The sequence below is a fragment of the Seriola aureovittata genome, chromosome 5 (genome assembly GCF_021018895.1).
Source record: "Seriola aureovittata isolate HTS-2021-v1 ecotype China chromosome 5, ASM2101889v1, whole genome shotgun sequence".
Classification (NCBI taxonomy): domain Eukaryota; kingdom Metazoa; phylum Chordata; class Actinopteri; order Carangiformes; family Carangidae; genus Seriola; species Seriola aureovittata.
This window is the reverse complement of record NC_079368.1, coordinates 2,942,769-2,957,536: the sequence shown is the minus strand read 5'-3', so window position 1 is coordinate 2,957,536 and position 14,768 is coordinate 2,942,769. Positions and strand designations below refer to the sequence as shown.

Sequence of the window (14,768 nt, the reverse complement as noted above, 5' to 3'; positions counted from 1 at the left end):
GATACATCAGCGCACACCTGAGGTAACGTGTAGACAAAGTAGCAAGCTAGTGTGCACTGTGCGGGTCAGGAAAATGTTTATGTGTTGCTTAGCAACAGTCCAGTTGCGGAACTATTTGTGTTGGCGTAACCAAATAAATGATGAAATAAACAAACAACTCACAATCTGTTGTTGTTTATTTAACTAATATGGCGCTCGTGGAACTCGCACCTATGACCGAATCACAGCCGTGCTGATATTCAGTAGCTCACTCCCCCTCATGTGATATTGCTTAATTAATCAGAGGATTTTTACAGTCTAAAACATGGAGAATAACTTTGATTTATTTTTTTTCGTTTTGCCTAAAAATAATATTTGTAACCAAACACTGTAAACTCCTTAAAAGCATATTCCCAGAGGCCATCTAAAGACATGAGAGCTGAAGTCAGAATTTATCCGTAGCTCCGTCACTGGGAACATGAGGATGATTAAACAGCTTTTCATTGCGTTGAACTGACGACTGAAGTGTTGAAATAAAACTAGTCAGTTTGGTTTTTACATTTTGTTGAACATGTTTAGTGTTCTATAACAGATTCATAAGACTTTTGATTTTATGGACATTTATCAGAATGAAATCATGACCCTAAAACATTTTGAGATAAAGTCAGTTCAACCCAGGTTTCTATCAGGTCCAGAGTCCACAATAAAACAGTACTGAAGGTGACAACCACAACTTCTCTTCTGAAGAATCAATATGTTGAGAAAAATTTTTGAAAAAGTTTTGTCTTTTACATCCTGCTGCAGGGCTGTACGAGCATTAGGAGGGATTGTTGGGGGGGTTCAGATGAGATGTAGATTAAACTGCAGGTCTGCTGTACATCCATGGCTGCAGAGGAGCTGCAGGAAGGTTGGGCTGACACAGGAGGGGTGGAACACATCCTGCAGTGGAAGTGAAGAGAGGCTGGTTTCTACAACAGGACCGTGATCCAAAGCAAACCTGGAAATCTTTCGTGAACCAGTTCAAGAAACGGGTTGAAGCATGTAAATATTCTATGAGCAGGTCATCAGTGCAGTGGTTCATGAGATGATCCACACGCACACACACACACACACAGACACAAAGAACAGGTGAAAACAAACCTTTATTCCAGATGAGCTTTATTCTCTTGGTAAGCAGTTGACAAACACTGAGAGTGAAGATAAAATACTTTAACTCTATAAATAAATAGAGAATGAATGAGATGCACAGGATTATTCATGAAGGACAAACCCTTGACTGAAGAAGAAATCTGAGAAAACAGAAGCTACATTATTCTTTTAAAAGCTTGTAGAACCATTAAAAAACGTTTCTGCATAGATAGACTTGTATTCAAAGTTTGTGTTCTAGGTTTGTAAGGATGTTAAAATACCCCAACGTACACTTAATGATATGCACCAAACCTACAGGATTCATGGCTCAAAATACTAGTTTGAAGATTATATATGATCATGTACACAGTGATCTGAGGTGATGACGGATCTCAGAGAAGCTAAGTACAACATGGAGAGGGTGACGAGGAAGCTCATGGTGACTGTGACGGGAGATCAGCTGTTCAGGCTCCAGACTGAGACCAGACACAGCCTAATCTGTCTTTATTATAATATAATATAATAATATAATATAATAAAATAAGACCATGGCAACACTGATGAAACAAGTCATGTATTTGTTCACTTGTGACTAAACTAGTAATAACCCAAAACAAAAAGTCAAAGATGGATCCTGTTCAAACTGCAGCCAGTTAGCTTTGACCTGGAACACAGGTGACCTCAGGTGAACTCAGGTGTGTCAGACACAGAGTACCACTCGTCCTCCCTCAGTATAATGACACTTTGTAGAGGGAGGAGCTATCACCTGCAGCTGCAGCGTGCTACAACCAATTCCTCATCACAAACACATGATGAAGATTTTGACCTTTATGATGTTACACGTATTATTTAATAATGTAGTGACATGAAGCAGCTTGGCCTAATGTAATATTGGCCTGTAATATTGTTGTTATACCCAAGAAAACAATGACAGACTATTATCATCAATAGCCCAAAGTGCTGTTCAGTTTCACCTGTTACTACACACCTGTAACAGCTGTAGTGATGGCAGCATGTAGCACCAGTGGATGTTGGGGAACTCTGTCCTTCAAAGTCACATCAGTCCCACTGAACGTTTCTCTGCTCAGGTGTTTAGTGCTGCAGGTTGTCAGAAGGTTAAAGACCTGTACATTACCTCTGACTGACTTTTAGCTAGTGACAAGCTGTTTGGATTTCTGTTGCGAGCTACTGTAACTTAGCACACAGCTACATGTTTGGACTAACTGACCCAGAAATGAACCATGAGCAGCAAACCAAGGATCAGTGAAGGAGAACACCAGGTGAAAGGGTTAATACAGGTTACTGCTTCAGAATGGAAATCTGAGGAACCCCGAGTCCGGCTGTGCTTAAGACCACCGCTGCACCGAAGGGTGGGGGGGTGGACCGAATGTCAAAATGTTCATCTGAAGAGGAGCTAAAACAAAAGCTTCCAATATCAATTGCAAGACGTTTAATCAGAGCCACGATCGTTCTGTTCGATTCCAAAAGAGCCGATAAATAAAATAAAAATATTAAACATTCAAAAATAAACAGGAATAAATATAGGTATATAAAACCCAACTAATTAATGACAAATACTTTTCTGGTAACATTTTAGCAATATTACTAAAAATTGACCTTTTTTAAAAGATTTATTTTCATAATGTAATTTTTCCCGCTCACACTCGTGTCACTTCCGTTAGAGCTGATTCCTGCTCTCAGCTAATCACCCGAGAAAACAGACTTTTAAAATTGACTCCAATAAACCTTGAAAATATTCTAATGAGGTGAAACAAACAAGTTTTAACTATTTATTTAAATTAATTTAAATCCTTAATAATTAAGGATATTCTATTTATTAAATAATATTTTTATTTATAATATTGGCCTTTTTGGCCCTTCCGTACAAGTGTGACCTGTTTAACTTCTACCTCTACCTCTACCTCTTCCTCTTCCTCTTCCTCTTCCTCCTCCTCCTCCTCCTCCTCTGGCAGCTTCACTCAGCGTCTCTGCTCAAACATCTGGGGAGAGGTGAAGTAACGTGTGGGTGAAGCTGAGCTGTGGAAAACTGTCCTGAGGCATCGAGACACCTGAAATAAGAGCGCTGTGTGTGTGTGTGTGTGTGTGTGTGTGTGTCTGTGTGTGTGTGTGTGTGTGTGTATATGTGCGTGCGTGCAGATTTCCATTCTGAAGGAGCACTGGCTCAGATGAAGCTCAAAAGAATCCAGATGTTTCTGAGGAAGAACATCCCATCCTCATCCTCTCTACTCACTGTCAGGAGGACAGGACAGAACCTGGGCTTCCTAAAGTCAACACTGCATTTGAACAACTATTAGTTACTGTCAGCACTACAGTGGGGAAGCTGATCCTACATCTGTGTCTAAAGGCAACTTCAATGTAAAGACAGGATGGGGCTAACTGTTCTCTCTCTGTCTCAAGGCTGCTGACCAATGACAGTGTCTAACCACTTCCTGTACGCCAGGGCGAAGCGTCTCTGCTCGGGGTTGGAGCACCTGTCCAGGACGCCGCTTACAAAGCTGTGCTCAGAGGGCAGGGTGGGGGGGGCCGGCAGCTGGACGCCTCTCTTCAGTCGCTTGCTATCACGCGGGTCTGGTAAGGACGCCCTGTCCACCTCCATAGGTTCGCTAACATGCCTCTGTCCGTTCACGCTGTCGCCCCGCCCCGCGCAGCTCTGAGCTCCGCCCTCCGTCAGGTCGGGGTCGCTGTCGCTGAGGTGGACCGACTGGCTGCCTCCATTACTACTGCAGTGGTGCTGGTGGTCCATCCTCCAGTCGTGCCACAAGTAAAACACATGCCGCCTGAGGGGAGGGGGGGAGGGGAGATATAGCCATGTTATTATTGAAATGTTCTGCACTAATACAGATGTAATAGCATGTGGGACATGGTCCTTTTAGCCGTAGAGGGTCTAATACAGCTGAGGCTATTACATCACTAACATCCACCATATGTCATCACAACACAACCGCATTTAACCTTGTTAACAAGGACACACGTCTCATCTCTGACTGCTCACCTTCTCACCTGTCAGGAAGCAGCAAATTAACACTTTAACACACACACACACGTCTAACAGCTCCTGGCTGTACCCAGAATATCATCATTCACCCCAACACAGACGCTCCAGCTAGATGTGAAGCTGCTGACATGTACTGTCACACCTGGGACACAGGTTTCACTGTGAGGGGTCGACTGAGGTGTGAGAGTGATGGTCTGGCCCTCAGGTCTGATCCGGAAACTGCTTAAAGAGCCTGACGGAGAAGGGGGTTCCTGCAGAACCTAAGGCTCGGCAGGCTACTGCAGGAATGTACTATCTTATATTACAATATTAGAATCTTTTATTACAAACAATTAACTACTCAATTATAGCTGGAGGGAAATTCATAGTACATTAGTATTAGAACATGTTATTTCTGTTTTCTCTCAAATATCTGGTCCAGATCTGGTGACTGCAAAGGCCGTAGCATATTAATCCATCTTTATTTTATCTGATAATTATCTAATTATTCTAATTACACAATTTACCCAACACGCAACTCTTAGCGACCACAAGACAGAAAGAAGTATTTGGGTGGAGTAAACCTTTAAAACTACATAGAAATATGGTTCTGAAACTGCAGCCTCTGGTACTCCTAAACGCTAGGAGGCGCTGGCCCGAAAAAGCAGTGTCCTACACATGCGGTCTCGAAACTGTACTGTTGGGCTAAAGAAGGATGCTTGGCCAAAAGGCGGCTGCGGCTCCAGAGGGATATCGGGAACAGAAATTGCCCCTGATGTATCATACAAGTGTGTGTGAGAGTGTGTGGTAGAAAGGAGTCATATGTAGAATAAAGTGCAGTATGAATGTGTGTGTGAATGGGTGAAATCCAGCAATCCCTCACAATATCAGCAAAGAACGGCAGCAAACAAACATCTCAGGGAAGCAGGAGGTTCTTTCTAAGGCTCCATGGCCTGTGCAGTAACTTACATTAACAGCACACTCACTGATTACAGTTTACTGTGCCTGAGTTTCACCTATTTATGGCATTTAGAACTGATATGAAAACCTCCGTCTCATAATAAGTTGCTGCTAATAGTAAAAGCCTTGTGTCCTTATTACTTGTGGCCTCACCTGTGACTCCAGAGGGTCTCGTGTCCAGGGAAGGACTGGATCAGGTCTGAGCACAGCTCCATCTCCTGGTGGAAGAGCTGCAGTACCGTGGTGGAGCTGGGCTGCCTCTCCTCCTCCCCCGCTGCCTCTGCGCCTGACAACTCCCCGTTAGCCTGGGCGTGGCTGTGATGGAGGGGGCTGGTGCTGGGGTCTGTGCTGGAACGGTGCTGCGGTGAACAGGTGGTGGTGGTGGTGTGGTGGTGGTGGTGGTTGTGGTGGTGGTGGTGGTGGAAGTGGTGGAAGTGGTGGAAGTGGTGGAAGCTGGAGTCTGGGAGAGCTCAGTGATCAGCTCCTTGAGCAGGAACTGGCGGTAGTGGAAGCCGCTGTGGTCAGACACATGCATGGACACCCAGAGGCGCATCGAGGACAGCTCATCATGGAAAACCTGCACACATTGAGAGAGTTCAGGTGAAATACAGCAGCTGTTTGGGAGGTTAGATCCAGGTCAGACTACAACAGAATAGACAAGAACAAAGACATTTGGTTTTCCAGCTTCTGTACATGATGCAATAAAAAGTCAATAATAAAAAGGTTAGAAATCAACAATAACAGATAAAAAGGCAGTGAAGTGACGGACAGTATTAGCAGTGTCTGGTAGTGAACAGTACAGGAGCACCAGACCAAACACCATGAGGTGAATGTCTTCATCCCTGAGAAATGAGGACATTAACTACAGTGTAGTGCAGCATGTGGAGGACGCCGGGTTCAGAGCAGCTCTGGGAAAGAAGCCATTTCTCAGGTGAAGCGTTCACACAGATGATGACCTGGGTGTGTAGAGTCCTCACAGTGTGAGCTGCGAACGTCCTCCAGACCTGGAGCTGGAGCCCTGACACCACGCAGAGATGCCTTATGTTAGGATGCTCTGTGGTGCGGCAGGAGAAGGTCACCAGCTGCTGCTGGAGAGGACCGGCTTACTTTCAGTCCTAACCAGTGCAGTGGTGTTAGTGGACCATGTGAGGTCCTCTGAGATGTGAATGTCCAGAGTCCTGGAGTTGGACTCTCTCCGCTCTGTCTCCACTCCTCCCCTCCTGTGACTCTCTGACATTGACGATGACCTTGTTGGTCTTTGCTGTCTTCAGGGACAGGGACTTTAGGATGGTGTTAGTGAAGAACGCAGATGTGTGAAGAGCAGAGGAAAGAGCTCAGTGTTATAGTACAATATAACTCTTAAATTAAATTAAATTGAGTCTACCTTTGATAATGACCATCAATAATCCAGTGTTTGACTTCATTATCTGAACTAGAATCACCGCCTCACAGTTGTCTGCCTTCTTCATTCAGACTAGTTTCAGATTACATCCCTGTTTGTCCAGAGTCATATAAAATATGAACCACTTGTGTGAAATTTTGTCATAATAGCTGTGTGAAGTCTTGAGTTATGGCTAAAAAGTGTTTTATGCGGTCATAGTTAGCTTGACCTTTGACCACCAAAGTCTAATCAGTTCATCCTCGAGTCCAAGTGAACATATGTACTGTCCTTGATCCACAGTTCAGTCTCCTGATGATGCCTGGCGTGTGCGTGTGTGTGTGTGTGTGTGTGTGTGTGTGGATAGTGAGGACAGTGTGTGATGTAAAATACAGGACAAATGAAGGATCATGTTTGTCACAGAACTTTACAATAAAACAACCAGCAGTGGCATGAACTGCTCTGTTTTGATCTTTTTCTATTATCTAATATATTTTCAATGCACATCAGTGGATCATATGTTTTCAATGTAAGTAAATACCAGTAAATAGTAACTTGTAACCACTTTGCCTGCAATACACACACAGCATAGCAATCCCCTCGTACTGTAACCAAAGACACTGTTCATAGGGCCATGTCGGCACAAAGGTGGTCAGATGTTTATGAAATTCGGGGGGATCACTGGACACATCATAAATGACTTTATCTATATTTATCAAATATTTCTCTATTCTCTATAAAAGTATGTGCAATGTAAAACACAACTGTAAACAATACTGCAATACTATAGCAATGTTTAAATGTTTCCTTCTGAAAAACAGATAATAATGGGAAAAAAAAATATTGAAGATATAGATACATAAAATACAGTAACATTGAAGTGCTTAAAGAACTGGTAAACTGAAGTTTAAAGTGAAATCAAGAAGGCCAGGATCACTTATTTCTTCATTCTTTTTGGGTTGTAAACAAAGAAATTGTGAAAGACAGATCATGTTCAGCAATGAACGTGCACACACGCATTTTTTGATCGCAGGCACGGTCAGTCATTGATGACTGAGTGTCAACCGTAATGGTCGCTCCTGGTAACGTAGTTTTATGCTGGAGTGCCATGACAGAGGAATGTCATGTTTCACAGTAGCCCCTGCAGTAGGATTCTCCTAGATGTCTGAAATTTGGATTGCATGTGTGTCCTATGGAGATCTACAAAAACCCCATAACCTAAAGTCAAAAAGAAGTCCGCCATTTTTAATTTATTACACAATTTTGGTGCAAATTTTCCCCATTTCCAGGTGTCATACTTAAACAAACTCCTCCTAGAGAATCAATCAGATCGACATCATATTTGCTCAGTCTAATCTAAAGACCTTTTCAATGCTAAATTGCTAAGCGTTTGAATTTTCATTGGAGCACCTGCCCGTGGCGGCATGGCAAATTTCAAAGTATTCGCCATGAAAGCGGAAGTTGCTATAACTCCAACACGTATGTCAAAACTGCCCCAAACTTTCCATGTAGGATGACTGTCCCCCACACTGAAGACATCTGCATGCTAAAATGAAGTCATAGTCATAGCGCCACCCACTGGACACAGGAAATAACCCTTGAGGGTCAATCATCATTTGATTTACATGAGATTTTCAAGGTCTCGTCTGCACTTCATATAGAGGCAGAAGTTATATGCTGTGCGTTCAAATTGTGTTGACTCAGTAAGGTTTAGCGTCGCCTAAATACTGTTTACTTTGTGATTGTTCAGTTAACACTTAGACAAATAAAAATATGTATATATTTTATCCAAATATTTGACCAAGAATTGATAAGGAACAGGATCAATAAAATTCAGATGATTGCCATCCCTTTATATGATGACTTTAAACTTAGACCATCAGGAAGTGTTTGAGACGTGGCATCAGAAAGTCAGTTTAACGTGTGTTTGCATATACTGTGTGTAAATAAACTGTTTACCGTGTTTGTGAACTGACAACAAACTGGTCCAAATACGCTATTTTGAACTGAACTGAACTGAACGCTCCTTGTTAGCAGGTTGTCATATGACAAATTAAAAACAATAAAAGCCACTCTTCCTCGTCCTACCTTGACGTTGCCATTGGCCATGTGCTGAAGCACCCAGATGCGGTGGGACCAGGCGTTGTAGTTGCTGGGATAGCGGCAGGCGGCGTCGGAGCACACCTTCATCTCCTGGTGGAGCGTCCTGGCCAGGTGATCACTGAGCTGCTGGCTCCTCCCTCCATCAGCCTGCTCCACTTCACCCTGCTGCTGCTTCCTGTTGCGGCCCACAGCAGACACCTGACGCAGGATCTGCTGCAGCACCCAGCGTCTGCAGGGAGACATCAGCTGCTGAGTGACATCACCTGGTGTGCAGGTAGGGCAGTTACTACTGTCAATGATTAACTTGTTAATAATCTAATTGATTAAAGACACATGAACAGAGGATGCAGAGGAGGAGCTGCACTGTGTAGTACCTGGTTCTACCACTAGGTGCCTCTTACTGTTCAGTGAGATGGAGTTACAGGTGTTTACTGACTAATTATAAAGCTAAGCATTGAGATGCTTGCATCCAGCTGTTTGGCAGCTGTCTGTTTCAGCCTCAGTCTTTAACAGGAGCAGAAGCAGCTGCTCGGCTGACGCAGGCTGGGATTGCAACACACACACACACACTCACGCACGCACACAGTGGATGCAGCACACAACTAGCTCTGTCAGGCTGCAGTTTGTAGTGATACAAATATTAAAGTAAAGCACTGGGACAGAGATGGAGAGGAGGAGTTATTTTCAGAGTTAAAGAGATGCTTCAAAGAGTCTTCAGCCTGATCATGACCACAGTCTCTCTCCTCTCTCTCCCAGTCCATCTTTCACACTGTTGTCAGTTGGCTTTTTGGGATTGTTACTGGCTAAAATACCTGATTCCTGGGCAGCTTTTCTAAAAAGTTGCAATGAATGTTGTGATGCTTTTAGTTTTTTTTTTTGTTTTTTTTGCAATGAAACTGTGGGAACAAATAAAAATTGAAATATTTTATTTCATCTGGAGAAAAAAAGTAGCGGAGCGTCGTTCCAGTGGCTCCGGCAGCTCTACACCTGTGGTTCCACCACACTGTTGAATGTGGTACAAAACATTTTAACCCTGCTTTGTGTAAAACGTCGGGGAAGTGCTTTACACGGTCTTTAACAGTCATTTTTGTTGGTAAATGTGAGATGCTCATGTCACACGTGTCTGCAGCTTCACAACATTCTTCAAGCAGGGAACAAGGAAGTGAGTTTGGTGATGTACATCAAGGTTTCGCGCAGGGACTGGTGTGATTGGTTCAACTCATTGGAAACTATGATGATTGGTTAAATTTGCGGAAGAGTTGTGGTGACTGGACAAAAATGCAAGGTCGCGCAGAATTCACAGATTGGTTCAATTAAATTGCATTAATTATTGTGATCCCGACATTCTGGAGGGTCTTTGTTGTGATGTTAGCCATGTATACTAGCTCATGTGTTAACAAAATGACACACTGTTGATGTGCGACGTAATCACGGACAGGCATTTTGAACAGAGTTTCGGTTCTCAACCGGACTCCAACAGCTGCTGTCATTCATAAACGCTGCTCAGTTACCAACCGTTTCAGCCAACACACTGTAGTGACTAATATTTGGAGGTGTTCGGTGAAGAACAGGGTGGGACGGTTAAGGCAAATACCACAGAGGTGCAGTGTCCAACTGGATCTCTACATAACAGGTGTTACAGTACAGTGGCTAATGAGTCCTGTCCTTACACTGACTGCCCCAAAAACACAAATGAACAACAACAGTGCCCTCTGCAGCCAAGTCTTACCGGTGTATCCACGTCTCCGGGCTCTTGGGGAACTTGGTGAGGGCCAGCTTGCCCAGGTAGAGGTCCTTCTCTGGGTTAAGAACTCCGCACTGCAGCAGCTCCTTCCTGCAACAACAATCAGCCACACATTAGGCTGCTTTCAACGAACAGAAACCCTGTTCAGACCTGGTATTAACATCCGTCTCAGGTGACCTGATCACAAGTGGTCAGCTCTAAGTTCAGGTGTGAATGCACCAAGACACATTGAGGACACATTTGAGATCCGATCACTCAGACCACATTCAGAGGTGGTCTGAGCCACATGTGGCCACATTCTTTTAACAGTGTGAACACAAATGCATCCTGGGCCACATTGGGGGGGGGTTGTTGTTTCATATAAAGGTGAGACAATAGAATACAATCTGTGAATGGATCTGAAGCTAACCAGTGGTTTGAAATACTCTGGACTCTGGGAAGTTCTCACAGCAGCTACTGTTTTATCTTTCACTGTGACCATTTCCAGGTACACAGCAGAAACACAGTAGAGTACAGAGGAATCCACCAGGTAAGGTGTGCTGCTCTGTATGTGATTGGCCAATGCAGCGCCTTGCTGGATGACATCACATGAACCAGATTCAACTTTTTTTGAAGCACATCGTAGTGTTGTTCTTTTCAAATGAATGAGAATGGCTGCAGGGTGTGAGCGTGGCCGCACAGCAGACTACATCCTGTGTTGTGTTGGGCTGAGATCAGCTTTGACTATATGGTCGTCTTTTGTGTAAAGATGTCATCCACTTGTTGTACACAGCTGACATTCATAAGAACAAATGTATGTAGCTGTGCTGGTGAATCTGTACCTGACATTCCAAGCAGTGGTGAAGTCTGGGTTCAGCAGCAGCAGTGTGCAGGTGATATCCACTAAAGCTGAGGACACACAAACACCATCTATTAGCTTCTCTCGTTTTCTTTATTATTATATAACATTACATTTATTCAGTTACTGGCAGGTCATTGGCTCTCAGTACTGGAGAAATTATGAAAATAGATTTCCTATGTTTTATTGCAACATGAAAGTTCTCTGGCACATTTTATCTCATCAACTCCGTTTCTGATTAAGACATTCATCTATAATGCATTCTCACTGTTCGCAGCGCAGCAGTTCATCTGCATCTCTCTCTCTCTCTCTCTGAATCTGTGTGTATCAAGGGCGGGGCAGCTCTGTCACACACTGTAGCACCGTAAAAACACACACAGACTGCTCTTTGTGACAATGCTGGAGAGGACTAAACGTTCTAAGTGTGGTTAACGGTTTTGCATTTCAGAGCAGAAACACAAGCAATCTCCAGAAACATCCAGGGAAAGTCTGTTCCAGGTGTTCCAGGTGTGTTTGTGCCACTACTGCACAGTAAAATACTGTGAAAGAGGTCCTGTTGTAAATCACTGTGTATTACATTTACATCGTTACAAAATCAGCCTGTTAGTAGTGATCTGTTCAAAACAACGTTGTTGCAGTTTATTACAACAGAATGTTAATTGAGTATAAGTGGAAAAAATAAGCAATGTTAATTCAGTTATTTTATTTTTTTTCCTCTTACAAAATAAAAAAAAAGGTCCAATGAGAGAACTGTTAAAGTACCAGGTCAATAAGCAGTATCAGTAAAAGTAGTAGTACAATTTAAATCCTAACCATACCCATCCTTAGTAAGAGCCTTAGATAAACAGCATCACCAGGACACAATCTTCACTTATCTAAAACTATAATAATACAAAAACTAAAATAAAACAGGGTGTCATCTTGTCATATTAACGACTGAGACCTGCCATTAAAAACACTTATTAAAATAAAAAAAAAATAAAAAAAAAAAACTGTATGCAGTTGGGCCAGAGTTTTTGTCAAGGGTTCTGTACATAACAAGCACATTGTGTGCATCAGTAGCTGCCACATCCCATCACTGCTGCAGTATATCCTGCTTGTTACTGATGCTGCAGTTCTGAGGTTAAAGAAGACAATGAAACTGGTCCCAGTACTCTCTGTACAGATATGACATACATGTCACAATAAATACACCATCATATCTAATCATCTGACTGTAACCAGGCAGACGTTGAGTGAGTTCAGTTACCTTCCCTGTCCAGCCAGTGTTTGCGCTGGCGGTAGAGCAGCAGTTTGTTGTGGACATATGGCAGCAGGAACTTGACACACCAGCTCTCTACACCCAGCTTGTTCTCCACCAACACGATGGGACTGCGGTTGTAACGAGCCTCTGGACATGGGATCACGCCGATCTCGTCACTGAGGGAGGAGACGGAGAGAGTGACGGAGGTTTTCACCTGTTGTCTATTAACATGGAAGAATCACTGACATCACATCATGTGGCGTCAAATCACATTCTCAGGGACAGCTCGACAGTTTCTGAAAGACCTTTTGTTCAAATGCTGAGACACAATCAGTCACAGCTCAGCTTGGTTTTCTTCATGCTTTTTTTGTTTGTTTTGTTCTTGTAGGATATTTGACTAAGACTTTTTCTTAAAAGGGACTATTTGTAAATTTTCTCTGCTGCCGAATGTGGTTTCTTGTCAGTATCAGGTTGTGGAGATTGTCACATGACAAGAGCTTCAGCCATCGTTGTGTTTTCAAGACAAGAGGTTATAATACGTCCTCTAAGCAGGACTTCCAGGCAGATTGGCCTGAGCTGGGGCTAGCTGGTTAGCACGCTAACTTCAGTAGAAGAAAAAAGATGATAGAGACAAGAGTTAACATTTGCATTGCTTTCCACTTCTGGAGACAGTGTTTGGTGAGTAAAGTAATGAAGTTTGATGCTGAACTCACTATGTTTCTCCTAGCGTGGCACATAAACAGCTGTTAATACTAATGGCTATGTAGCAATAGCACAACTTATAATTAGCTCCACAAAGGTCCTTTTACACTGTGATTAACAGGTTCATGTCATGATGTCTTGCTGTGAGATGTGTATAGTAAAATCTTGGTCACAAATTAATCGGTCAGACTACACGATATTAATTTGGGGGCATATTAAGAGGTTGTGATGAATGATTCTTAGTATTATGATGTTAATAAATATGAGCAAACAGACTCGTTTTTTTACTACAAACATGATGCTTGTTGTAAATATGTACAGGCCAAGTAAAAGTGTTATCCCCTTTTTCATGGCCAGTGTTATGACGATGACATGGGTTGTAGCAGGTCACACTGTGAAAACTAGATCCTTTCACATCAGTCAACTTTTGTGTTTTTGTCTTTGTTCTCCAAAGATCTAAACCGGCTGTTCAGGACCACAGCTGACCAACAACCAGAGGTTTCAGCTTGTTTCTCACGGCTGTTACCTTTCATTAGGACAGTCCAGCATCCCTCGGTCCATGAGGGTCTCCAGCCGTCTCTTAAAAAAAGACTAACTGACTACCTTTTCTGAATTTCTGGTCCTGGTCTCCACAGCTCACATTCCTGCTTCATTAGTTATCAGAGACAGATGAACCGCTAACAGGTAACGTTGGCTGCTATCACTAGCTAAACCTGACAGCCTGCTGCAGGTTTACCTCAATTAAAGAGACGGAGGCAGCAATAAAAAGACATAAAAATTAATTAATTACTAAATGACTTGATCTCATCGTTAATGAGCTAGCGACACTGGCCCGTGCAGAATGTGGTAGATTTGACAGCAGCCTTATCACGTCAAAAGGTTATCGAGCTAACTGCACCAAACACAACAGCGTTAACTTCATCTGTTAACGAGCACATAGGAAACAGTTTCCGCGGGCGTGTTCCGAACAAACACGTTATCTGTCTAACGGAACAAACGAACAGCTGAGCTAGCTCACTAAACTGTCAACTTTCTGTGGACCGCTCTGATTCCAGGTGATAGTCCGAGCCCACACAGTTGAATAGCTGGATGAAGATGGATGTGACATCGGACACTGTCAATGGATGTGACCGCCACCACCCCGGTCTGTCTGGGTTCTTCACGGCTAGCTTTACTTACATGTTGGGGTTTCTCTTGAAGGCATTAGTGATGTCTTTGACAACTCTCTGGACCAGGACGTCCACCTCCTCCTCCGACTCCGCCATTTTTAGAACATCCAGTGACGTCACACAGACAAAGATCGTTTTCCGGTTTAAAAAAACAATAATACGGAAGCCCGGAAAAGCCATAAGTAAAGATACTGCCGAGGCTCGTGGGTGTAAGGTCTAATGGGGGCTAAGCAGCAAGGCTGCGTTTAATGCATTCACTTGAGGAAAAAAAAGTCTGCTCTTTTTTCCTGAATTACTGAGATAATTATCTCAGAATTCTGAGAAAAGTTTTCATGAGAAATCTAAATTCTGCTGTATTTTTTTCAATTAACATGATTATTATAGAAATATCTCGTTAATTACAGTTTACAGTTTAGTTTATTTCTGCCATTTTCCAACTTATAAAACTCAGATACACTGGTAAGTAGACAATAAATAAACATTAGCTTATTTATTTTATTTTATTTATTTGTGATAATTATTTTGTTCA

General features: G+C 42.9%; 1 protein-coding gene across 1 annotated transcript; it reads right to left on the bottom strand.

Annotated features, from left to right (window-relative positions):
* Nucleotides 1–1,119: 1,119 nt before the first annotated feature.
* ptar1 (protein prenyltransferase alpha subunit repeat containing 1) lies at nucleotides 1,120–14,342 on the bottom strand. Its single transcript, XM_056377198.1, has 8 exons — nucleotides 14,250–14,342; nucleotides 12,375–12,544; nucleotides 11,109–11,175; nucleotides 10,273–10,377; nucleotides 8,529–8,772; nucleotides 5,512–5,639; nucleotides 5,216–5,449; nucleotides 1,120–3,905 (listed from the first exon to the last, which is right to left on the bottom strand). The coding sequence occupies exons 1-8, from the start codon at nucleotides 14,333–14,335 to the stop codon at nucleotides 3,521–3,523; spliced, it is 1,419 nt and encodes a 472-aa protein (XP_056233173.1). The 5' UTR covers nucleotides 14,336–14,342; the 3' UTR covers nucleotides 1,120–3,520.
* Between the last annotated feature and the right edge of the window lie 426 nt (nucleotides 14,343–14,768).

What these genes read in the sequence shown, in the direction of transcription:
- ptar1 (XM_056377198.1), bottom strand. Translation starts at nt 14,335, where the DNA reads ATGGCGGAGTCGGAGGAGGAGGTGGACGTCCTGGTCCAGAGAGTTGTC. An exon ending in TTCAAGAGAAACCCCAACAT is followed by an intron (nt 12,545 to 14,249) that starts GTAAGTAAAGCT and finishes CTCCTCCCTCAG; the next exon opens with TGACGAGATCGGCGTGATCC. An exon ending in CTCTCCCAGACTCCAGCTTC is followed by an intron (nt 5,450 to 5,511) that starts CACCACTTCCAC and finishes CCACCACCACCA; the next exon opens with CACCACCACCACCACCTGTT.